This window comes from Panthera onca, chromosome C1 (genome assembly GCF_046562875.1).
Source record: "Panthera onca isolate mPanOnc1 chromosome C1, mPanOnc1 haplotype 2, whole genome shotgun sequence".
NCBI lineage: Eukaryota > Metazoa > Chordata > Mammalia > Carnivora > Felidae > Panthera > Panthera onca.
In genome coordinates, this window is record NC_138346.1 from 99,697,612 (window position 1) to 99,725,251 (window position 27,640).

Here is a 27,640-nt window from a genome sequence, read left to right on the forward strand (position 1 = left end):
CTTAATATTATTTATAAAAAGAAAAATGATGACCAACAATGGGACTGTATTTTACACCTGTCCGTTTGGCAAAGCTTAACTCTGATATTCCCAAGTGTTGGAAAGAATGTGGAGAACAGGATCTCTTACTCATTGCGGATAAGAGTGTAATTTGTGTTTTTACTTTGGGTAACCATTTGTCATTACTGTGTGAAATAGAGACTTCATATGCCCCACATCCCACAAATTCCTCCCTTGATATCATAAGAAAATGGTTGCTTGTGTGCATCAGGAAACGAGAATACAGACATTTATTCAGTCATAGTTGCCAACAACCTCTGGTGTCCTCAGCTGAGCTTGGGCCTATTAATGAACATTATGGAGAAAGTGGACAAAAAGAATGACTTTCAACTTTGGACCATTAAAGTGCAATTTAGTAAATGACAACTCAGTTTTTTAACTAATTCACTCTGAAAATTATTTTTACATCTTTGGGGATCTGGTGAATATCTAACTCAGCTTGTGTGTGTATGTGTGTTTGCCTAAATGACATGTTATTTAGTCTTAACTGATTTTGAACTTTTAATAGATGCATCAGGCAACCCATGATCTTCTTCCATTTCTCTTTATTACTCAGCATTCTGTTACTGATTTGTATATATTTTCATTTAGCTGTGGTTCACTTATTTTCATGATTATTATAGGATATTCCATTATTTTCATATTATTTTCATAGTTATACAGTTATTTTCATATTTATGATATATTTTTGTTTATCTGATATTTATCTGGGCATCCTGTATTTTCATTTGATTGTGAATTATACTATGTCACAATTAAAAATTTATTAATCTAATTCTTTGCATCCAAGACCCATTAAGATGAAAACAACTAACAAATATTATACTCTATATAATGTTATATAGAGTATATTTATATGAAATTATTATTTCATCCAAGATAGAAAATAGAGACAGGGGAGTAGATATCAAACATAGTATTATTAAGGAATATTCCAGAATATTTCAAATCTGGACTAAATATGTTTCTTTTTAGTTTCTAGCTTGTCTTCTCTCTTTTTATTTGGGATTATTAATGATAATGCTAAATTAATGATATCACACAAATTTTAAGTAGGCCTTTTATCCATAAGAAAAAATGATGAGTTCTCAAGCAAATTTACTTTTTGAAGCACCAATGTTTTCCCATTTCTCTCACTTCTACAGAAGAGTCAGGTTAAAGCTTTTCTTTTTAATAAAGCAATATTAATCATTATGTTTTTCTTTCTTTTTAAATATAGGGTAATTGCAGGGGTGTCTGAGGGCTCAGTCAGTTGAGTGTCCGACTTTGGCTCAAGTCATGATCTCGGGGCTTGTCGGTTTGAGCCCCACATCGGGCTCTGTGCTGACAGCTTGGAGCCTGGAGACTGCTTTAGATTCTTTGTCTCCCTTTCTCTCTGACTCTTCCCTGCTCACGCTCTGTCTTTCTGTCTCTCTCAAAAATAAATAAACATTAAAAATAAAAAAGAAATAAAAATAGGGTAGTTGCACAGTTCTCAGTAGCCATCTTCTTGCCTATGGCAGAAATAAAATTCTATGACTAACATAAATACCTGAAATGTACATATCACATTTTAAAAAACAACTTCATTAATTAGATCTGTGGAATCATAGTCTCTAATATTTACCTGATGGAATATTTTAACAAGAATAGACAAGTGGGGCACCTGGGTGTTTCAGTTAGTTAAGCATTCGACTTTAGCTCAGGTGATGAGCTTGCAGTTTGTGAGTTCAAGCCCTGCCTTGGGCTCTGTGCTGACAGCTCAGAGCCTAGAGCCTGCTTTGGATTCTGTGTCTCTCTCTCTCTCTCTCTGTTCCTCCACTACTTGCTCTCTCTCTCTCTCTCTCTCTCTCTCTCAAAAATAAAAATAAAGATTAAAAAAAATTTTTTAACGAATAGACAAGTAATTTGCTGCTGGAGAGCTCTAGTCCACCCATCTTATCTTATAAGCCTTCTGTTGAGCATGTATTAATTAGGTCGTGATGAGGAAAACTCACCCAGAAATTCTGATGTGATAATTTTTAGGGCTTCCATAACTTTTGATATCTTTCAATATGCTCTCTTTTTCTCTTTTTCATGTGTTTTAGATGGGGGAGGGGCAGAGAGAGGAAGAGAGAATCCCAAGCAGGCTCCACATTCAGCATGAAGCCCAATGCAGGGCTCCATCTTACGACCATGAGATCATGACTTGAGCTGAAATCAAGAGTCAAACGCTTAACTGGCTGAGTCACCCAGGCACCTCTACTCCTTTTATTTTAATTGAAGAGTGTTTAACACAAAATATTACATTAGTTTCAGGTATATAACATAGTGATTCAAAATTCTATAGATTATGCTATGCTGACGGCAATTGTAGCTACCATCTGTCATAATACATCACTATTACAATACCATTGAGTATATTCCGTATGCTGTGCCCTTCTTCCCCATGACTTATTCATTCTATAAGTGGAAGCCTGTGCCTCCCACTTCCCTTCATCCATATGCACCCCACCCCTCTTCCTTCTGGCAGTTATGAGTTTATTCTCAGTATTTATGGATTTCTTTCTGTTTTTTGTTTGTTCACTTCTTTTTTTTAGATTCCACAAATAATTGAAATCATGTGATGATTTTCTTTTCTTTTTTTTTTTTTTTAATTTTTTTTTCAACGTTTTTTATTTATTTTTGGGACAGAGAGAGACAGAGCATGAACGGGGGAGGGGCAGAGAGAGAGGGAGACACAGAATCTGAAACAGGCTCCAGGCTCCGAGCCATCAGCCCAGAGCCTGACGCGGGGCTCGAACTCACAGACCGCGAGATCGTGACCTGGCTGAAGTCGGATGCTTAACCGACTGCGCCACCCAGGCGCCCCGATGATTTTCTTTCTCAACCTGACTTCACTTATTTTAGCATAATATTCTTTAGGTCTATTCATGTTTTCATAAATGGCAAGATTTCTTTCTTTATGGTTGAGAAATATTCCATAGTGTGTGTGTGTGTGTGTGTGTGTACATACATACCTACATACATGCTACATCTTCTTTATTTATATATCAATGGATACTTGGGTTGCTTCCATATCATGGCTATTGTAAATACTGCAATAAACATAGGAGTGCACATGTTTTCAAATTAGTGCTTTCATTTTCTTTAGGTAAATACCCAGTAGTGGAATACTGAATTGTATGGTATTTGAATTTTTAATTTTTTTGATGAACATCCAATCTGGTTTTTACAGTGGCTGCAACATGTTACATTCCTACAAACAGTGCACCTGGGTTTCTTTTACTCCACATTTTCACAAATACTTGTTATGTCTTGCCTTTTTGATACTAGCCATTCTCACAGGCGTCAGGTGATATCTCATTGTGGTTTTGATTTGCATTTCCATGATGATGAGTGATGTTGAGCATCTTTTCATGGGTCTGTAGGCCAACTGCATGTCTTCCATTACTCTATAGGCTCTATTCTTTAGTGCAGCTGCACCTGAATGCAATCACTTAAAACAAAATTATGCTCGAAATATAATGATTAGAAAGCCCTAGACAATTTGAAGTCAGTAGAATAGCACACACTGAACTTCAAAGAAATAATTTATATAAATATACATGCTACAATATCCTTTTCCTCCTTTCTCTAGCCAGGCGTTTCCAATTTATTGACTTTTGGGGTAGAGGAATATTGACACTCTTCTCATCAAAATCACCTTGTCTGCCCTGTTTTTTAGTTATTAATAAAATTCAGAGACTATTAGTTTTCACCATCTATTAAACATAAAAATTGTCGGGCCGCCTGGGTGGCTCACTTGGTTAAGCGTCTGACTTTGGCTCAGGTCATGCTTTGCACACTGACAGCTCAGAGCCTGGCTTTGGATTCTGTGTCTCCCTTTCTATCTCTGTCCCTCCCCCCTCCCCCCGCCAGCTTGTGCTTGCACGCGCTCTCTCTCTCTCTCTCTCTCTCTCTCTCTCAAAAAGCATATATGTATATAAATATTTAAAAAGTAAATAAATAAAAATAAAAATGGGTTTTTAAATGTTTTAGTGTATGGCCTATGATCCAAATCAATAAATATTAATTTGGCTATTCACATTTATTGAGCAATAAATACATATGTGAGATACTCTACAGAGTATCGATCAATAGGTCCCTATTCAATAGTTTTAAAAACTACCTAACTTGTAGCATGGCATTTTCTGCATTTAGTACTTTACACAATATTCTAGTATCAATAAAATGCATGGTTCCAAGAAAAAAGAAAGAGACCATCTATTAAGTTTATACAACATGGATGTCATGGGTATCACAAAGAAATATAACTTAAACACTATACTAACTAATTGAGTAGCTAAGAAAAGAGAACATGAAAAAAATACAGTAAGATATTTGATTTTTAAGTTCTTTGCATATAAACACAGTTATGGCTATAAAAACAAATCATGGCTTGGTTCAGAGCTACAAGATAAAAAACAATCTATTTGCTTCTTCTTTGTTCATTTAATTTGAAGCCAGGCAGAGAAAGAGAGCCCATTCTTAGCATCATACCATGGACTAAATTTTGGTTTGCCTTCTTTTCTAGCCTCCCTTCATCTCCTTTTCCTTTGTATCAGTTAAGTGCATAGTGACCATTTTCCTCCTCTCATCCATTTAAGGTCAACTGACTTTCTAAAATCCTCCATCATGTATATTTCATGGTCTTTTAGAGACTTCAGTGTTAAAGAAACTTATTCATAATATATATAACTTAATCACATATTTGAAAAATTAGTATTTTATTTTTCTAGAATAAGAGATGATTTTTCTAAACTTTTTTTGTCATGTATCAGTAAACTAAAAATGAGATTGAGTGATGAGGGAAGTTATGGCCCGAATAAATTAAACATAAAGGGTATAGGTATTAGTCTGTAGGGAGCTTGGTAGGGTACAGGTGCAGGGAGCAGGAAGAAAAGATCATAGGGTCCACAGAGACCTACCTTCTTGTTTTACTCATTCTCTATGTGTTAAAAATATACCCACTGACACTTGAAGGCTTAGAGCATTATCCGACTCAAGGTCCTAGGCCAGTTGTTTTGTTTTGTTTATTTACTTTTGTAAGTAGGGATGGCTATAAATATTTTTATCACCAGCTTGTTGCAAGATCGTGCACAATACCCACCCAAACTGTACAGTTCCCATGTTTCTCTTGTGTCTCAATCTTAAGACAACCAAATCCTTCTTACCAGTTAGTGCTAATTTTAACCCCATCTCTTATTCTTCTCCTCTTGCTCTGTCCTTTCTCATCCTCAAGTCCTACAAATGCATATTTTATCTTTTCTGGCACTTCTGACATTTAAGTTTGTGTTTAATGATTTCTTGCCCTGATCTTCAGTATCTGACACCTTGCAACACTATCATTATCTTATTTCTACCTCAAGTTATAATGTTTCTGACAAGAGTGAATCATTGCAATAGAGCCTCTTAATAGGGGCATTACTGTGGCAATAAAAGATGTAAATCTCAGTCCTAAACAGCCTAGAAGAGCAATCATGAAACAGTGATCAATGATTAAATGAACTGCACATATAATTATATACATATAAGGTCAGATGAATCACTTGAGCTGAAAAGGACAGTGAGTATTTTAGAGAAATACAATTTGAATAAGGAGCAGATCAAGTTGTGAAAGTTTTATAGCAGGTGGAGCAGGTTGAACAAAAGTACAAAACAAAGAAAGCATATACATTTAAGGAATAAAAGTAATAGTAAGCAATACTTGTAATAATTGCATCGTTACTGATCCATCCCTTGTAAGGCATACTGTTTTAGGGGTTTAGTCCCTTTTATTTGATGGGGATAGATTTACATTGAATACAAACAAACTTTCATTTAATGCTTTGTATAATGATTAATAATGAAGCTCCTAGGTATATCTCTTAAAACTCCAGGCTTTTATTATTTAAAAAAATTCAAACATCCCCTGTAGGATCTTACGAATATATATTTTTAAGTTCTTTTTATTTTAAGAGGGAGAGAGAGACAGACAGAGAGTAGAGGGGAGGGGGAGGAAGAGAGGAAGAGAGAATCCTAAGCAGGCTCGACATTGTCAGTTGTCAGCGCAGAGCCCCACACGGGGCTCCATCTCATGACCTTGAGATCATGACCTGAGCCAAAATCAGGAGTTGGTCGCTTACCTGACTTAGCAGTGTAGGTTCCATCCCTCACTCCCACCCCCTGCTGGATATTCTAAAATGACTATAACCATAACATGTCTGAAATTGAAATGTTTCAGAATTTCCTCAAAATATGTTTGTTTTTCACTTTTTCCTAACGTAAGTTACAATAGCAACATTCACCCAGTGCTAAAAACTTGAAACATAAAATTACTTTGGATACTTACTTGTTTTTCAGTGTTCAAATCTAATCATTAAATTCTTTTGTTTTTATCTATCATCTCTCTTGCATGTGTCTCTTCCTCTCTATGCCCCTGCTTCACCCTTGACTTCTTGGCATTGCTTGACTCAACTGTCGTGAGATCCTCTTACCAGATCTAATGCCCTTAGGCTGTCATCAGATCCAGCTCAGTTTTTACCCAACTGCCAGAGTAATAGTTATAAATTCAAATCTGATTTTGTTGCTTTTTTTTTACTTTAAACTTCACCATTCATGAAACACAGCAATCAGCTCTGCAATATTCCTGTTAGTAATAGTGCATGCATTATTAATATCAACAGTAATCATGGGGCTGACCCCCATTTCTCCAGGAATCTTTTTAAGTTACTTGTGCATATTGTTAAGGTTATTCTAATAACATAGGCTGTAATTTCATTTAAGTGGGAAACACTACATCATGAATTTTTCACTTATATTGCCAGAAAATATATGAAAAAGTTACCATTCTGTTCTTTAAGTCCTATAACATTGTCTTCTTGCCCTTTACTCATCCTTATGGCAATTATTACTTTACCCCAAATTAGCAAACTGGTAGCCCCCAGGTAGAAATTGGTGCCTATAAATATATTTAAAAGTATTGGTCTATAGTTAAAAATCATGAGATTATAAATTAAAGTCTTGGTTTCTAGCTTATCTTGAAAAAATTGGAACACTAGAAATAATATATGAACTTTCTTAGAAGATGATGGTTTTCTGGAGCCGAGGGACCATTGCCCCTTTTAGATAGTCTGACTATTCCATTTGCCCTCAATTTAGCCATACAGCTTAATTCTACTTATCCATACTCTGTCGCTCTAGGCATTTGGGTGTGGGACTCCTACTCTACCATAGACTATAGAGAAACAGAATGCTTGTCTCATCCTTTCCAATATTAGATGGAAAGGATTTTAATGAGCCTGGTTTCTCAACCTTCTAGCACTTTCAGTTCTACTATGGTAATGGTAATATTGTGAATGTTCAAGAAGTGAGTTTTGGTAGAATTGAATGATACATGTGAATGAGGTACTGCAAAATCTTCCCAAGCTGCCTAGAAACATGCATTTTCTTCTCAACTTGATCAAATGTCTTGCCTCCCTCATTTAATTGGTTTAGTTAACCATCTGCATATTTATTTTCCACTGTTTATCCAACCTTGCTTGGCTTTAATTGAATGTTCCTGGATGGCAGAGTCCATGCATTTTAATGCCCTTTGTACCATGCCCAGTGTCAAAAAATGCACTGGTAGGTGTAATTGCTAAATAATTCCAATAAACACATGCAGGAAATATTTCTGCATCCTTTTATTTCAATAGTAATTAAGCGATTAAATATATAGATAACTTAATAGCCTTATTGGCAATAATAAACCTTTCAAAACACTAATTTAAAGCCATATCAAGTTGAGACTCAACCAGAACTGTATTAGTATCTGTAATTAGGGTCATTGTAGATCAAAGGGTCTCCTGTGGCCGCTAGAAAGAATGAATCTCCCAGATGCAACAAATGATAACATTAATGGTTTATGCTAAGAGAGATTTGCCTGAGACTTCTGATGTCCCGTGACTAAGCTGCAAGAATGTGTTTCTTACACGTGTACCATCATCAGCAAGTCACTTTGTAGCATCAGTGACCTGCTCACAACTCTCTAAATTCAGAGAAGGTTCAGCAGCTTGGGCCCCTGAAAAGGTATTTGGAAAGTTTCCCAGTTTATGTGCTGTATAAGCTGGAGGCAGTATAGTGATAATTAATAAAGTGCCAGACTGGATAATTGTAGGAACTGTAAAAGATACTATAAAATGTTGTTACCGGAGGCACAGACACACCTGTGAATGTGTGAAGTTAATTTCTTTGAGAAACATCACATGAGAGTGGATGAGGACGACAGAGGTGAGATGTTCTTTAAATAATTCAGAAGGGAAGCTCTCTTCCAAAACGTAAAGAAAGGAACTCCTGCTGGTGAGATAATGCAGGATTTATTCAAGGAGTTTCTCTTTATTCTCTTTTTATACATACTCATCTTCTTGTGCAATTTTTAAATAAATAGTAAACCTCGCTTTATTGTGTAACAATACACCTCTTGACACTGTAGCATTGAAAGACCTGATCTTATTTTCTCAATGTCACCCTAAATTCTGTGCAGACAAATTTCCACACAGTAAGTTAATGACAGAGAAAGGAAGAATAAGAGTGAGGATACCGACCTCATAATATTTTCATTAGGAATATTGAGGACTATTGAGATTTGCTAAATTATAAGAAATTTACAGAGCTGATAATAGATCAGTGGTAGCTCTCTTTCTATGATTTTTTGTTATTAGTTCCATTATTATTGAAATGAAAACTAAAATCCTTGAGGTGAATTACTGCCAATGACTATTCTGATCTTCTTTGAAGTGTCTTATACATGGGCTGTATAAGATAGATGTATGGAGGCAAAACTCCCAAATCTTAATATTGCCATATAACAGTATTTTTTCCCAGACCATTGCATTCTCTTGTGTATCAGGCTTAGAGATTAACTATGTTATTCTAACAATTTTCTAACACCAGCTGGGTGTCCTATAGTTTGATTCAATTCTAACCACCCAGAATTAGTGCAGACCCTACCGGTTAAGGATTTAGTGCCTGCCCCCACTTAAAATACCAGCTGCATGTCCCAAGTCCCTAGGCTACCTGCATTTCAGACTAACTTGGCTGTAAATTTGGTGGTTCCCACAGTCCTCCTTCAGGTTTGATAATTTGCTAGAATGATACAGAAAGTGCTGTACTTATGAATTCTCATTTATTTTAGAGAATACAAATGAAGAGCTAGATGAAGAGGTAAATAGGGCAGGTCCAGAAGGGTCCCAGCATAGTCTCTGTCTCTGTGGAGTTGGGGGATGCCACCTTCCCAGTACATTAGTATGTTTACTAATAAGGAAGCACCTCCAAATTTCATCATTCATAGTTTTTTATTGAGCTCTCATTACCTAGGCATGATTATCATTGGCCATGCAACTGAACATCTCCCATCCCTCCACCCACCTTGGCCTCCAATTAGGGTTAAAAGTTCTAATCTTCTAGTCAGGTGGTGGGCACCCCCTCCAGAAGCTGTCTAGCTACTCTTCCCTGGCCTCTACCCCTTGAGTCATGTCATTCCTATACACCAAGCATGGTTAAAATTATTAATAATAAATGACACTCCTTTCGCTCAGAAAACTACAAGTATTTTAGAAGCTCTGTGCAAAGAATCAGGAAAAAAGACTCAATATATTTTTTTTATTATACCACACAAACTATTTCAAATATTGATTAGGCTGAGTTTCTTGTCCTTTCCATTGTGTTTTGAGGATTTCTAAATTTAAAAACCTTGACTTCTCTTTTTTCCATTTTTAAAAGAGTTCAGTCTTATAGAAATTGGCCTGACATAAAGTATACAAAATTATTTACATATGTATTTCTCTGCAGAAACTATGCAAACTAGTTTGCCTAAAATGCATATACGGTTTATTTTATTTTTTGTATTTTGTAGACTTTTGACGCATTAACTCAAATTGTTTGCCTTTTCTTTGCATCTGAAATTAAATATAATCTCTATTTCAAATCAAATTATTTCTCCACTCTCAATATATTTCTTTTTCACTTCATTTTCAATTATTTCTGATAGTAGGCCTATTCAATGATAGAATTGTAGGCGCAAAATCAATCAGGTGCAGTGTAGTTATAATCAAGTATAATCAGTATTTATGTTTTAATTAATTTTACTATGGGAGTGTCCTCTAAAGAGACTCTGTCTTTAATATAAGTATCTTCTTTTAAATACAAGTATGAAACCTATAAGGAAACAAAAGTAGAGACAGAAATTATGATACCACAACATGTTACTCTTTCTTCCTTCCTTCCTCCTTCCTTCCCTTTCTTTTCTTTTTTTTCTTTTCTTTCCTTTCCTTTTATTCTTTCTTTCCTTCCTTCCTTCCTTCCTTCCTTCCTTCCTTCCCTTCTAACTTGAAAATATAAAAGCATTTTGGTTACTTAAAAAGTTCAGTAAGTTTTTGCTTTTTTCTTATGAAAATATTAACATAGTCTTCACATGATATACATAAAAAAGATATGCTAGAAAATTTTCTTCCTAATGAAATTTGTAATATGGCCTCTCCAAGTGTTTATATCCATCGGAATAAGTATACATACATACATGCATATTTATAATAGAAATCAAAATGCCTTTTCCACAGAGTTATGATGAGAATTCAGATCTTTTTAAATATCTACATTAAATATCCAAATGCATATTAATGTCTCTGTTATTAAGGTTTTTACTGCTTTTGTAACTGCCTTTTTTTTTTATTTCTAGGTAACCTTCAAAGCCTCAAAACATTCAGTTTCACCCGATTTAAAATATGTTCTTCTGGCATATGATGTCAAACAGGTAAAGAAGTGATCTTCTTTGAAAATCTTTCCTTGTGATTCATTCAGGTAACAAGTCATAGTTTTATTTGGTCATCTACTCCTCTAGAAACAATTTGACATATCCAATAGCTGCAGGGGGGTACTGATAACCGGTATTGCACAAGAGAGGTTTGGAGAAAGTGTCCTGTCTTCCATACCTGGCTAGCAAATACCTGCAGCAGTCTACTAGGTCTACATGCTTCCTAGTCTGTCGCTTTTAGAGGGGAGTGTGGAAGGTGTATAGCAAATTGGACAAAGTAAGCCTTTTGCCATTTTCAGGACAGCCTTATTATATATGCAAGTGCTTCATGTATGTATAGATTAAGGAGTTTGCTGATGGCTGTGTCCTGAGATGCAGTGTACATAATGGGAAGGGACTGGTGAAAACATTGATTCTGGTTGTGGTCAATGAATTCTTTTGTGGTATTTGAGCGTAAGCCTGTGGTTGTAGAAAATTCTGAAAGCGGGTCAAACCAAGGAATCAATTCTGAACAAATAAAATGCTCTAATTGCAATTAGCATTTCATTATTCTGTGTCAGCTCTACAGCACACAATTAGAACAATATGTATGGTTGTTGAGTATTTTGTGTTTAGATATAATTTGCACTGTTAAGAAGCAAAGTAAATGTTGAAAGGCAATTCAGCAGATTAGCTTTTGTAGAAAATAAATGATTGGAAATCATTCAAGAAATTTTTATGTGCTTTAAGACAATAAAAATTTATAGACTTAAGACAGAAGTCCTCATATAAAGCATTGAAAGCCTTTGAGCACATAAAATTTCACAGTTCCAAGGACCTTCTAAGTAATTATTTTAGTCTTTTAGTATTTTGGAATATACATGCACTATGTTTTTAGACAAGTTTATATATTTTCATTTAAAATAACTAATTTACACTGCAGAAGGTGGGAGATTATGATCAAAGATCTCTTTTCCCATTATAAATCTTGGCCTTTTTACTTTACTTTTGTCCTGTTCCCTGTATTCATTGAGATTTGAAAAATACATGTGATAGGAGAAAAACATTTGTTTTATAAACAAAATATTACAATTTCCAAGTTTTTAAATAATATTAATTATCTAAACATTTTTAACTTCATATAAATCTGTATTAAACTGATAATGAATTTAAAAACAAAACAGGTTTTAGTAGCTACCATAATCAAGACTATGTGGAATGAGCAGGGGGATAGACATAGACATCAAAGAAATAGTTTAGAGAACTGGGAAACAGATCCATACAAATTTGACGGAAGTGCAAATGTAATTCAATGGAAGAAAATATTTTTTTCAGTAAGTGTTGCTGGAGCCATTGGGCATCCATAGGCAAAACAAACACACAAGCAAAAATATACTGATCTAGGCCTCACAGTATATCAAAACGCAGAATGGAGTTGGTCTGTAAAAGAGGATGAAAATCCAACCTACAGGCTGGTAGGAAATATTCGCTACTCCCATATTCAACAAGGACTAATATCTAGATTATATATAAAAACTCTCAAGACTCAAAGTTACAAAAGACAGAACAACTATACAGTCTTGTGTGCACGTCCACGCAAGATTGAATCATCTAATTCAAGAAACATACAAACAGATAGAGGTAATATGACACAAACACTTGTATCCACTGTTTACAGCATTGTGTGAGGTGTTAAGGAAGTGATAGTATGGAAGAATAGAGAAAATTTCCATTCAAGATGATCATGGTGGGAAGGGAAGCCTTTGATGGTAATTGAAGAGCAAATAGGTAAAGATGAACAGAAAAGCATCCCACATGGGCAATAACATAGGGCTTTGTGGAACTAGCATTACATCTTGGAGGGATAGCAGTCAGTTCAGACTAACTAGCCTACTGGTAAATAACAAAGCTTTATACCTAGTGGAGCCCAAATTATAGAAGAACTTGAATTCCATTTTATTCTTTACAGTTTATACTGAGATGGCCATTTGGGAGCTTTGATGGTTTTAGAGTAATGAAAGGCCATGATTTAATGTGTGTGTCTGTGCGTGTCTGGCTGTGTGTGTGTTTGTGTGTGTGCGTGCACATGTGTATAATGCCCATTAACAAAGACGGGAAGAAAACAGTCATACAAAATGCAACCACTTAAATGCATCCACTAAAATTATTTTGGTGTGTTTTATTCATTCCTTTTATCCCCTTTATGTGTAAAAGTAGGTAAACAGGAATTATCATATATTAAGCATTATTTGGGGCAGGCTGGAGTTGGACGCTTAATTGACTCACTCAGGTGCCCCAAAAGTAACATTCGGTAACTGAACTGAAATTCACAACAGTCAACACAAAATAAGCTGCTTTAAAGTGTACGATTCACTGCAATACAGTACATTTACAATGTTGTGCAGCTATCCCCTCTATCTAGTTCCAAAACATTTTTATCACCCAAAAAGAAATCCCTGTATCCACTAATCCATCAGTCCCCATTGTTCCCATCACACCATTTGGTAGTCACCAATCTGATTTCTATTTCTGTGGATTTACCCATTTGGATATGTAACATAAATGAAATCATATGGCATGTGACCTTTTTGTCTGGCTTTCTTCACTTAATATAATGTTTTAAGTTTTATCCACATTGCAGTATGTATTAGCACTTCATTTTTTATGGTTAAATAGTAACCCTTTGTATGTATATATCACAGTTTGTTTATTCATTTATCCTTTGAGCAATATTTGCCTTATTCCCACCTTTTGTCTATTAAGTATAGTGCTGCTGTGAACATTTGTACACATGAATTTCCTGAGTGCCTCTTTTAAATTTTCAGAGTATAAATTGAGGTGTGGAAGTGCTGGGTAATATGCTAATTCTGTGTTTAACTTTTTGAGGAACCACCAAACTGCTTTCCAAAGTGGCTGCACCATTTTATATTCCCACTAACAGTGTATGAATCCTAATTTCTTTGTATCCTTGCTAAACACTTGTTTTTTCCATCTGTCTTCTTTTTTTATTTTGTTTAATGTTTATTCATTTTTGAGAGAGAAAGAAAGAGAGAGACAGAGTGCCAGCAGCGGAGGGGCAGAGAGAAAGGGAGACACAGAATCTGAAGCAGGGTCCAGGCTCTGAGCTGTCAGCACAGAGCCTGACATGGGGCTCAAACTCAAACCATGAGATCATGACCTAAGCCAAAGTCAGATGCTTAACCGTTTGAGCCATGCAGGTGCCCCATTTTCTGTGTCTTATTATAAACTATCCTGAGTGTACGAATTGGTATCTCCTTGTGGTTTTGGTATTCACCTCCCTAATGACTAGTGATGTTGAATGTATTTTATATGCTTGTTGGTCTTTTGTATTTCTTTTTTTGGAGAAAGGACTCTTGAATTCCTTTGCCTATTTCTTTATTCTTTTTGTAGTTGTGTTTAAGAGCTCTTTTATATTCTGGACAGTAGACACTTATATGATACATGACTTGAAAACATTTTCTTCCACTCGGTAGATTGTCTTTTCCCTTTCTTGATAATGTCCTTTGATGCGTAAATTTGAAAAATTCTGATAAAGTTTAATTTATCTACATGCAAGCTCTTGAAGTTGTATTTAGGAATCCGCTGCCAAACTGAAGGTCATAAAGTTTTATCCCTATGATTTTTTCTGAAAGTTTTATACTTCTAGTTCTTATATGTAGGTTGTTGATTCATTTTGAATCAATTTTTATATATTGTGTGAGATAGGTTTCCAAGTATAACACATTTTAAGGCTCCTGATATAGTTGGAAGCACTGCTTTCCAAAATCGTCACGTTGCTTTATACTGCCCTTAGGCAATGTGCGGCTTGTTACATTACCATCTTTACCAACTTAGAACTGTATTTTAAAGAAAAAGTAATTATTAACTTGATTATCTACTGATCAAATACATATACACATTATCACCCTCTCTCTTTCACACACACACACACACACACACACACACACACACACACAGAATCAGTATTCGTTTTATATAACTATGCAATAAATTGCCCCCAAATTAGTGACTTTTTAAAAAGAGCGTTTATTGTACTCTGTTTCTGTGTAATGGGAATTTGGGATTGGCTTGGCTGGATGGTTCTGACTCAGCATTTCTAGTGAAGTTACAGTCAACCCTGAGCTGGGTCTTCAGGCATCCGACAGCTTAACTGAGGTTGAAGAATATGTTTTCAAGGTACATCATTCACTTGGGTTTATGTAAATTGATGCTAGCTTTTGGCATGAGGCTTCAGGTTTCTCCCTAGGGACCTTTCTAAAATACTGCTTGAATGTCCTAATAACATGGTACTTAGATATCTCCAGAATGCATAATACAAAGGATAAAGGCAGAAACTTAAATGTATTATATAATCCTTCCTTAGGACTTACCTGTTACTTTGAGGGTGCCTAGGTGGCTTAGTCAGTTAAGTGGCCAAATCTTGATTTCAGCTGAGGTCATGATCTCAGGGTTCATGAGTTCAAGCCCCTGTGTCCAGCCCTCTGCTGACAGCACAGAACCTGCTTAGGATTCTCTCTCACGCTCTCTCTGCCCCTGTCCCACTCACATGCTCACTCTCTCTCTCTGAAAAATAAACAAAAAAAAAAAAGTTACCCATTACTTTCACAGACCTTTTGTTTTAATTTGATTTATTTAAATAACAAAAAATAAAAATAAAAACAGTTCACCCATTTTTCCTATGTCCCAATCCCATGTCTAGCAACTACCAATATATTCTCTGTATCTATAAGCTTAGTGCTTGTAATTAAATTTTTTAATATTCTGCATATAAGAGAGATCATATAATATTTGTCTTTCTTTGTCTTATTTCACTTAGAATAATGCCCTCAATTTCCATCCATGCTGTTACAAATGGAAAGATTTAATTTCTACGGCTGAATAATATTCATATACATATGCACGCATATATGTGAATATACCTGTTGAACCCCTCTAGTGTATTTTTCAGTTCAGTTATTATATTCTTCAGCTCTGTGACTTCCTTCACTACTTTCGTCTATTATCCATCTCTGTTGACATTCTCGTTGTGTTCATCCATTCTACTTCTCGGTTCAGTGGGCTCTTTATGAGCATTACTTTGATCTCTTTATCAGGTAAATTTACTTAGCTCTGTTTTATTTAGTGTGTGTGTGTGTGTGTGTGTGTGTGTGTGTGTGTGTAGTTTATCTTGTTCTTTCATGTGGAACATATTCCTCTCTTCTTTATGTTGGACTCTGTGTTGGTATCTATATATGAAACAATCACCTTGTCCAGTCTTAAGAGATGGGCCTTGTGTAAGAGATGCACCTTGTTGTTCAACCCCGCCTGAGCTCCTGGTTGTCTCTCAAATCTCTGCACTTGTCCAAGCAGCCTATTATATTTTAAAAACATTCTCAGTAGTTGAGGCTATGCCAATACCTGTCAGCATCCCAAAAGAGAGGATCCTAGCACTTCGATTCAGGCTGAATGGAAGCCAGACCTCAGGCAGCAGCTTCTTAGAATATGCCAATATATATATATTCTGTGGTGGGCCTGCAAGTGTAAAAGCCATGTGATCCAAAGGTGTACTTTTTCTTTTCTTTTTATTTTTATTTACTTTTTTTTTTTTGGTCACAAAGGTCAGTTCTAATTCAGTGTAGGAGACCACTAAGAAATGAGGATTTGGGGGACCATCTTAGCAGCTGGCTAACTTAGTCCCTTATTTTCTTATTTTATCTATCTATCTATCTATCTATCTATCTATCTATCTATCATCTATCTATCTATCTTACACGCAAAATATAATCACTCTTTCCGAGGTCCCTCAGATTTTCATCCATTGCAGTTCAGCATTTTTGTTAAATCAGGTCCAGATCTTGAGAACTTTCCGTAGGCATGGCTCCTTGGCTATCGTTCTCTGAGTATATTTGTATATTCATACACAAAATTAAATGTATTTATATACATCCATATAGATATAAAAACCACACACATATTTCCTAGTTATTTATATCTTATGTATTTGAATACTGGTTTAACTAACATTCTCAGCACCTATTTTCAGTTTTATTACCTTCATTGTGAGTAATGTATTTATGTATGCCACTCCTTTTTCTTTTGTTGTCTTTGTGTATTTTTTAAGCCACATGTTTGTGTAATTCAATGATAGGTTTTATTATCTTTTTGAAACATAATGTTTAAAAAATATTTTGCCTTTAATTTTATTTTTCTTAAAAGAAAGTTTGAATTTTGTGATAAAATTCATCTTTTACTTTGCTATGTTTTTTTTTTTTTTTCTCTAGGCTTAAAAACATGTCCACCAGTATGAAAATACATCATTGTACTTTCTCCCCCCTTTTCTTGTTTTTTATGCATATATGTTTATTCCATCCTATTTTCAATTGTTCATGATGGTGATTAAAACCAATCTTCCTAAAAAGTCATAATAATGGAAAATACCTCTCTTTTGTATAAATTAACATTGATAATAGTCACTTGGGAGGACCATAAAGGAATATTTTTGATGTATTATTAGGAGGCCACACAGCACAGTTGAGAAATGTAACCTGACTCATGGTTACCACACATGTCCTCAGCCTCAGTTTCCCCATTGCTGTTATAAAGAGGAAGAAAATATGAATACTTCTCAAACTTACTATATTGAATAATTGCCTGGTATGAAGGGAAAGTCATGTGATGATAATTCTACCTTAAGTAGATATCTGTATCTGTATATCTATCTTCCTACCTATCTATACATGGTGGATTTTTGATTTTTGTATTGGATCATTTCTCTGATCACTAATTTTTCTATTACCCTGTTTCTTCTTTGACAACTAGTTAAATAAGAGATTGCAGTAGAGGGGACAAATTTTTGTTGAGCACTCATATTGTGCCTATCATATGGGAAATGTATGTATCAATTTAAACCTCCCAACGTTCTTGCTTGTTGGCCAGTGATAACATTTTTTACAGAGGTAGGAGTCTTGGAAATCTAACTAACTTAATGGCCCCACCTCACCATTTCAACACTGGGACACTATCCCATCTTTCTAGGTCCAAAGCCCCTGGTCTTTTGATCACACAGCCATTTTGAAAGTCTTTATATATCTTCATAGCTTTATTCTGTATGCTGGAATAATTATTTTCTCATTCATTTGAAATCATATCAACTGTTCTAATTAAGTAATTGCAAGACAAATGGTACTTTTATTTGCAATGTTCATGCAGCATTTATTATGCTTCTCCAGCCTTGTGGCTTACATTTCATTTTTGTATCTGCTTCTTAGAAGGTTTTTTTTTTTTTTTCGTTTCTTTTTTTTTTTCCAACTGTGGAATGAGTTTTTATGCCATAATTTGAAAATGGTAAAAAAAAAAAAAAAAAAAAAAAGAAGAAATTATGTTAATGATCAGATTATTTGTGGTTAAAAATTGGCTAGTCGTTAGCATTTCTTGTATGAGGCAACGTTATTTTTTGTTATTTGAGTCATAAGTCACAAATAGTTTCAATTTAAACATTTAAATACATTTATTTTATTTTTTAATGCTTATTTTTGAGGGGGGAGGGGCAGAAGGAGAGGGAGACAGAAAACCTGAAACCTTCTCCACACTGTCAGTGCAAAGCTCATCGTGGGGCTCAAACCATCAGTGCAAAGCCCATCTTGGGGTTCGACCCATGAACCCTGAGATCAGATCATGACCTGAGCTGAAGTCAGACATACTAAGTTACCTAGGCATCCCCAAATCCAGTTTATTTTATTTATTTTCACAATATGTTTGAAACTATTGGTCCATTTAAATTATTTAACAGTTGCATGGGGCACCTTGGTGGCTCATTCAATTGAGCGCCTGACTTTTGCTCAGGTCATGATCTCCCGGTTGGTTGGTCGGTTTGAGCCCTGCATCAGGGTCTGTGCTGACAGCTCAGAGCCTGAAGCCTGCTTTGGATTCTGTGTCTCCCTTGCTTTCTCTCTTCCCCTCACCCACTCATGCTTTGTGGCTCTTTTGCTTTGCCCCTTCCCCACTCACGCTCTGTGTATCTCTCTCTCTCTCAAAAGTAAACATTAAAAAATATATAAATTATTTAACAATTACATTTTTAAGCCATCCTTGAGAAATCAGTAGTGTTTTTATATACACATTTTTTAAGACAAACAAGTAGAAACAAGTATTTAAACTCATTTTCATTTGTAGTTTCCTTATTGTTTGGATTAAAAATACACATTAAATGGAATAATTAATAGTTAAATTAACCATTTATTTTACATTAACTCCCTTTCTTATTGTGTCTTATGTTTGAGGTCAGAAACTTTAATTAAATTTACTGTCATTTTAGCATAATTAGAACTGTCCTTTTTCATGATGGGCCATGTCTTGAGAATAAGCTTTTTCTGAATAGAAAAGTTAAAAACTGAATTAATCGCTTAAATAGTATCTAATAGAAGGAACACATAAATTATATATGTGATACAGTTGCTGTGTTGTTGTCTGTCCTCCAGAATTGATGCTCTGCAAAAAAAACAGTATTGTTATCCTCTAGAGTTGGATGCATTTATTTCCCTTTATGTCCCTAGTTACAAAGTTACTAGTTTGTAACTTTGTAGACAAGGCCCGCTTTATGATAAATATCTATTTTAACTAAGATGTAATCACTGTAAAGTGAATCCTGCATGCGCTACTGCCTGAAAAAGTAACTCGTCTCTAGTGAATTATCTAATTAAATTCTGAGCCTTAATACTTCAGTGCTTTACAATTACAGGCACATATTTAAGAAGTCTGTGGGAGTGCATGATCTGGTCATGGGATTATCTAAGCTATTAAACTTCATACACTTGGGGCACACAAATATTTCAAATAATCCTGTTAATAATAAACTCAGGGAAATTTCGGCCTAGGAAAGTGACTCTATTCAAATACATGGGACTTGAAGTTGACCCTGAGAGCCTCCTGCCTCCAGAGCCCATAGAATGCACCTTCCATGTTCTCCTGTAGCTGCTGCTACAAAAATGTCTTCCTAGTTAACCTTCTCCTTACTAGAGAGAGATTATAAAGTATGAAATGTATATTAATGTCAATTTTGGATTATTTATTGTTGTTGTTGTTGTTGTTGTTGTTGTTGTTGTTTAAAGGAGAAGAGTCCTAGAAGGGAGAAGGAAGGGAGGAGAGAGGTGGGGAGGCAAGGCAGCAGGCAGGCAGGAAGGAAGGAACCTAAGCTTTGGAAAACAGTAGTTACAATTTTTCCCTTTTGCAGTAGCTACTAATATATTTTTTGGTTTATCACTAATTCAACTGCACAGCATTTATTGTGTTTTGCTTTTGAAATAGTAGGTTTATTATAGAGAATCTGAAAATTCTGAAAAATATAAACAATGATTCTAGTGCCTATATTTCCCTCTTTTAGAGAAAACCAGTGTTAATATATTGATTTATCTTCTCTAAATCTTGTTTTTGTCATACTTAAGTGCACTCTTTCCAATTATAGACAAAAGCGTTAGAATACATTGAGAAATACTATATTAGCAAAACACTGTCACACTAAGTGTTAAGATCATGTTCTGGTGACCCAATGCTGTATAATTAACTCAAAAACTTGGTAGTATAAAATGGGGAATTTATGATTATTATAGATTCTTTGGGTCAAGAATTCTGGAAGGGCTTGGCTGTGCAGTTTCCACTTGAGGCCTCTTATGTGATTACTTTCAGATGTCACAGGGGGCAGGGCTGCAGGAGGTCAGGTAGAGTTCCTGGGGCTGGTGGGCAGGAGGCTGGGCCAAAGGGGAGGAATAGCATCCGAAGGGCAGGGATCATTCTGCTCATGGAGCCCCGTGCCCCCATGTTCTGTCCTCCCAGGCCCTCTGCCCTGGGCTCCCTGGCCTCGGGCTATTCCAAGTTTAGTTCAGATCCTTCTCCCTGGTGGCACCTTAGCCTGTAGGCCTCCTACAATCTAGGCACTCATGTGTGGCCACAGCTGCTGATGGGTACCAATGAGTGGTACACCTCCAGACTGATCGGGCAATTGTACTGAGCCCCGAGGCTGCTGTTGCTACCCATGGGCCTCCTCTGCTCACCCTCATGCCCCTGTGGCTGCCTATGCTGAGCCTAGCCCCTAAGGCTGTATCACATCCCCATTTCTGGGCCAGCACCCTCCCTTCCCCCACCAGCTGCCATCATCCTTGGCCCAGCCCATCCTGGCCTGCTTATACATGGATTTTTTTCAATAAATATATGTATAGTACAATAAATGTATTTTTTTCTTTTGATTTTCTTTCTTTTTCATGTTTGTTTATTTTTGAGAGTGGGAGAGAGAGTGTGAGTGGGGAAGGGCAAGAGGGAGAGGGAGACAGAGGATCCGAAGCTGGCTCCAGGCTCTGTTGCTGACAGCATGGAGCCCCATGTGGGGCTCAAACCCAGGAACCGTGAGATCATAACCTGAGCTGAATTTGGAGGCTTAACCAACTGAGCCACACAGGCGCCCTTCCTTTTGATTTTCTTAATAACATTTTCTTGTCTCTAGCTTACCTTATAAGAAAAATATAAATGTACAGTGTATATGTTAATTGACTGTTTCTGTTATTGGTAAGCCTTCAAGTCAACAATAGTCTATTATTTAAGCTTTTAGGGATCTGAAAGTTTTGGGGGATTTCCACCCCTGGGTGAGGTGGGCCCCTATAACCCCTGCATTGTTCGAGGGTCAGCTGTATTTCTTTCAGTGTATACAACATACTGATTCAATATTTGAGTATATTGCAAAATGATCACAAAAAGTCTAGTTAACTACTTATTTGGGTAAAACTAGTTAACTAATTTATTTTGGTAAACCAGTTTTAAATAAATAAAGGAATTCTTATCAAACTGTAGAATGAGCCAGTCAAAATGGCAAGCTGATTTAGTAAACTACAGAGTCAAGATTACAGATAATCTGGAGGTGGGTATGCTGGCACATGTCAACAGGCACCTACCAGTGGTTAGAATGAACTTGAGCATGTGTTTTATAACAAAAATATACTTCTTAAAATATAGTATGAGGAATAGTAACTGATAGGCCAATTTAGATATTTTCATTGACCATATGCAGTGTGAACTTAGATTGTCACATGAACTTTAGAAACATTGATATAACTTTAGGCTGAGCTAATAAACTATCTAAAACTGTGCTGTTTGGTACTGTAGCCACTGAACATGTGGCTATTGAGCACCTGAAATGTGCCTAGTCCAAATCGAGGTGTGTCGTAAGTATAAAATACACCAGATTTCGAAGGCTTAGAGAAAAAAAAAAAAACAAGGAAAAATGTAAAACATTAGTAAAATGTCATATTCTTGACAGATTGAATTAATGGTTTTGATACATTGGGTTAAATTAAACATCTTAGTATGTTGATTTCACTTAGTTCTCTTTATTTTTTATTAACATGGCTACAAAAAATTAAGCTTATACATGCATGGTTTGCATTATATTTATGTTGCTTGGTGTTGCTCTAGAACACAGGAGGTAAATATTCTAGTGTTTGAAATGCCAGTTAAAAGACACCTGAGATGCTGTCACTTAATGAAGACTATATACAAGGAGACAATCATAATTCTCAAAGATTTAGCAACTATAATGAAGGAATTAGAAATGTAGCTATGGAAAGAGAAAACATGGCAAAATATGGGGAGGATGGTATCTATTATGAGTGTTGAAAGGGCCGTCACAGAGAATAGAAATTAGATGTGTTCCTTAGTGTAAAACTAAAGCCAGGGATATTAGATGGTATCAGGACTGGCAGATTTTGGCTCAGCACAAAGAAGATCTTTCTGACAATGGTTTGATAAAACCAGGGCGAGTATGGGAAGGAGCACACCTACTTTGTTTAGAAATTTTTAAAAGGGTGGATAGATCATGTGCCTGGGTGGTTCACTTGGTTGAGTGGCCAACTCTTGATTTTGGTTCAAGCCGTGATCTTACTGTTAGTGAGATCGAGCCCTGCATCAGACTCTGCACTCAAAGCACAGAGCCTGCTTAGGATTCTCTCTCTCCCTCTCTCTTTCTGCCCCTTTCCTGCATGTATGTGTTTCTTTCTCTCAAAATAAATAAATAAACTTTAAAAAAAGTGGATAGATAACTCTATTATAGACATTGTGCAAAGAAATCTTACATCTTTTTAAAAGGTGGATGGGTAAACTGTGGTGGGATAGGTCAATTACAGTATCTATCATTAACCCAAGACAAATAGTAGATTTCCCTTTGAAATATAGTATACCATAAACATAAAAAGAAAGATAAATGTGTCTCTTTGGTATGTTTGAAATTTTGCAGATTGTACAGTCCCTGATTTTTCTTGGTACAGACTTGAAACAAAATCAGATTTGCTTTATTTAGTCATATCTATTTTGAAAAGGATCAAATAGAAGATAATGTTTCATAAAACGGTAATAATAGTGGGGTGCCTGGGTGACTCAGTCAATTAAGCATCCAACTTTAGCTCAGGTCATGGTCTCACAGTACATGAGTTTGAGCCCCGTGTCAGGCTCTGTGATGGCAGCTCAGAGCCTGGAGCCTGCTTCTGATTCTATGACCCCCTCTTTTCTCTGCCTCTTCCTCACTCACACTCTGTCTCTCTCTGTCTCTCAAAAATAAATAAATGGTAAAAAAATAAATTAAAAAACAGTAACAGTAGTGAATCTTACTAGAAATAGGAAAAAACATATGCACATATAGAAAGAAATCCACAAGTAGTGTTTTCTGATTATACCAGGAGACAGCAATATTATGATTCCTAATTGGAGTTTATACTAATTAACTTCTCATTGCTTTTATGTTGCCTATTTAACAAATAAAAACAGTTAAAGATTGTGAGTTGGTAAATTAAGCAGCCCAAAGATAGTGTATGGTGTGGGGGGCCTCTTAATTAGCCAAATGAAAGAAGCTTTGCATTTCACAATATAGAGGGACTAGAAAATACAATTAGAGTATGAGGCCATGCATTTTTGAAAGACCTCAGCCAGAAAATGACCAAGGCTTATTGTCAGAAAATTGAGACTTGATTTTCAAGAGCAAAATGTGTGTTTATATATAAGAATTAATTCAGTGTACCTGAAACATAATGAAGTATTGCATACTCGTACTTAGTTTTACTTACTTATATTTAATGATGTTTATTTTTTAATGTTTATTTATTTTGAGAGAGATGTGAGGGGGGGGGGGGACAGAGAGAGAGAGGGAAGAGAGAACCCCAAGCAGGCTCCACGCTCTCAGTGCAGAGCCTGATGTGGGGCTTGATCCCACCAACCATGAGATCCTGACCTGAGCCAAAATCAAGTCTTTAAACTGACTAAGCCACCCAGGGGAACTTAATTAAGTTTAATTTAAATGTATACACATTTTCTCCCTTTGTGCTTTTGAGATTATAGAAGGCTCTAACTGGAGCTTAATCTGTGTGGCATCTCCAACACCAAGTACCATGCAGTGGTACTCTTCTGCCGTTTGTTTCTTGAATAAATGCATAGCTCGGGAAAGAAGTGGTCAAAACTTCATCACTCAGGGAGAGAGGATGCATTCCTTGCTGCTGCTTCTTTTTTCCCCTCTGCTTTTTCTTTTTAACAACTATTCAGCACCCTGTCTCAAAATAAGAGATCCTTTACATAGATGATGAAAAGCCAATGGTATTCATCTGAAATTTGATCTTTTTAAAAGAGATTCATTAAATAATTGACATTCTTCACATATAATTTTTCACCTTAAACTAGTTTTATCACATAAAATGTTGCACTCAAATTTATGAATAGGGACTGATTGACATGACTTAATCACTTTTTCTTTCTCAATAGAAAAATGCCTATGATATTTCAAATGCAAAATATTAATAATTTCAATATAAGGATATCACTTTGTCATCATTACTTTGCCCTACGTGTGGAATTGAGGAACAGATATTTATTTACTTATTTATTTTTTTATTTTTCTTAACGTTTATTTATTTTTGAGAGACTGAGAGACGGAGCAGGAGTGGGGGAAGGGTAGAGAGAGAAGGAGACAGAATCTGAAGTAGGCTCCAAGTTCTGAGCTGTCAGTACAGAGCCTGATGCGGGGCTCGAATTCACAAGCTGTGAGATCACGACCTGAGCTAAAGTCAGACAGTTAACCCACTGAGCCACCCAGGCACCTCTAAATTATTTTTAATGTTTATTTACTTTGAGACAGAGAGAGAAAGAGAGACAGAGAGAGAGAGAGACAGAGCATGAGTGGGGGAGGGTCAGAGGGAGAGGGAGACACAGAATCTGAAGCAGGCTCCAGGGCTGGAACTCATGAACTGTGAGATCATGACCTGAGCTGAAGCTGGATGCTTAACTGACTGAGCCACCCAGGTGCCCCTATTTTTTTATTTAGCAGTTGCTTTTCATTTAGTATGTATGCTTATCATGTATAATAACACATTCTGGGAGGAGAGCATTTTATTAATCACTTACATTATCTTTATTTGTAGATTTAATAATGACAGGAGATCAAACTAGTGGGATGCATGCTTAATTAATCTCCCTTATAAATGACAAATGAAATTATTTTTGCAAATACAGGCATGTTGCAAAAGGTAGTAAGAAAGGAGAATCTTTTTAAATAATGATGTTGGTAGTGATGACATTAATAAAGAACAGAAATTTAAAATCTGCCTATGACTAAGTTATAGATTTAGATCTATAGGTTTAGATCTGTGCGTAATAAGGAATCATTCATAAAATGAAATGAAGTCTTTGTTTTCAGAAAAAAAATGCTCCAGAGTACTCTATAATATGCTAAAATCATAGCTCTTTTTTTTTATTATTGGACATTTACATTTTTTCCAATTTTCTCACTACAAAAATAATGTGATGATCATCCCTGCTCTTAAAACTATGTCCACATTTCTCATAAACTATAAGTCAAATGATCTTAGTTTTATATGGTTATCAAAGCATATTCCTCTAATTATTTCCAAAAAGATTATCTCAAATAATATCCCTCTATCTGTATTATTGTGTGTGTATGGTCTTTTTTTTTTTTCAGTTTAACCTTTTAAGCATTATTAATTTTTTAGATGAGAAAATAGAATAAAAAGTTCCAAGATATTTGATGAAGATTTACTAGATAATAGAAGAGCTGGGATCAAAATCAAAGGTCATGATATTAATCACAATGTTAAGATGATTTTTAATGTAAAATATATTCATTAATCATAAATTTATTCAGTATCTATTCATAGAGAGCTTACTGTGTGCCTAGAATTATACTCTGTAATGTGGATACAGCACTGAACAAAAATAAATGACAATTCCTAGTCTATATTGAGCTTATATATTAGAGGAGAGAAAATATCGAAAATAAATAGTAAATTGTACAGATGTTAGATGGTAATAAGTGCTAGAAAGAATTTTTTATTTTAATTTTTTATTTTATTTATTTTTTCTTGTAAGTATAGACTCACATGAATTCAGCATAGCACAGATGTGTCTGTCTTCTGTACTCATCACTAAAGCTTCCCCCAATGGTAACATCTTTCATAACAGCACATTATCAAAACCACGAATAGTGCATTCATGAAAAATTACCCTAGTGCATTTATTGAATATTGCACAGTAAAACTGAGTGGACTATGGCTCTTATATTTTACCAATGTTTTCAGACACTCATTTTTTGGCATACCTTTGTGCACAATTCTATTGCATTTGATCACATATGACCAATGCTGCTCCTTTATAGCACATCCTCCCTCCACTTTTCTAATCCCTGGCAAGTGTTCTCCATCTTTATAATTTTGTTATCGACAGCATGTTGTATCAATGGAATCATACAGTGCGTGACCTTTGAGATTGGCTTTTTTTTTCTTTTTTTGCATTCAGTATAATACCCTTAAGATCCATCTCAGTGGTCATGTGTATCAGTAGTTCAGTCCTTTTTATTGCTGATTAGTATACAGAGATATATAAAGCAGAAAAGGAAATACCATTAAGAAAGGTACAGTTTTCAAAGGAGAGAGTGCTTAGTGAAGGCATTCCTGAGGAAGTTACGGCAAAGCATACAGTTAAGGAGGTGAGAAAAGGCTGATATGCCTATCTGGGGAAGCATTTCCTAGGTGGAGGGACTATCAAGACCTTCATCCTGAGTAAAAGTCTGGAGAAGCAAAGACCCGTGTGGAGAAGTGGGAGAGATGGCATCAGGGTTAACAGGGGGACAGGTCTTATAAAGGTCTTTAGACCCTATGTGGTTAGTGTGACTGCAGTGATTACTTTAACAGTAGTGACTCACCAATTTCCCATGATGCTGCTCCCAAAGCTGGGAAGGCTGAAAGTATTCTCCCTTCTCTGAGGGTCTAGTGTAAATGAAACACACTTCATAATAGCAAAACACCTTGATTGGAATTCTATCTTTAGATGGGATTATATGAAACTTATATTCCATTTATGAAATATTTATGTTGATTATATCAAATCTTTAGCTTTCACATGAAGTGAGAAGCACATGTATTCTATTATTTTTCATTATACATCACTTATCAGTGCCTGCTGGCCTCACTCTTTCGTTTCTTTTTTTTGAAATTAAAAAATTTAATTTCAGTACAGTTAGCAGTGTTATATTAGTTTCAGCTATACAATACAGTGATTCAACAATTAGACACACTACTCAATGCTTATCACTAAGAGTGTACTGTCTTTAAAAAATATTTTTATTTTTAAGTAATCTCTACACCCACATCAGGCTCCAACTTACAACTCAGAAATCAAGAATTACATGCTGTACTGACTGAGCCATCCAGGCACCCCACAATAAGTGTCCTTTTAATCTCCTTGACCAATTTCACCCATCCCCCCACACCTCCCCTCTGGTAACCATAAGTAAGT

General features: G+C 35.7%; 1 protein-coding gene across 3 annotated transcripts in view; it reads left to right on the top strand.

The window, feature by feature from the left end:
• The window catches only part of DPP10 (dipeptidyl peptidase like 10), a 1,350,210-nt gene that overhangs the window by 1,041,086 nt on the left and 281,484 nt on the right, over positions 1-27,640 (top strand). For all 3 annotated transcript variants that reach the window (XM_078451370.2, XM_078451369.2, XM_078451371.2), the window contains exon 5: positions 10,757-10,831. In XM_078451370.2, coding sequence (XP_078307496.1) covers positions 10,757-10,831 — 75 coding nt within the window. The remainder of the gene's footprint in view (positions 1-10,756; positions 10,832-27,640) is intronic.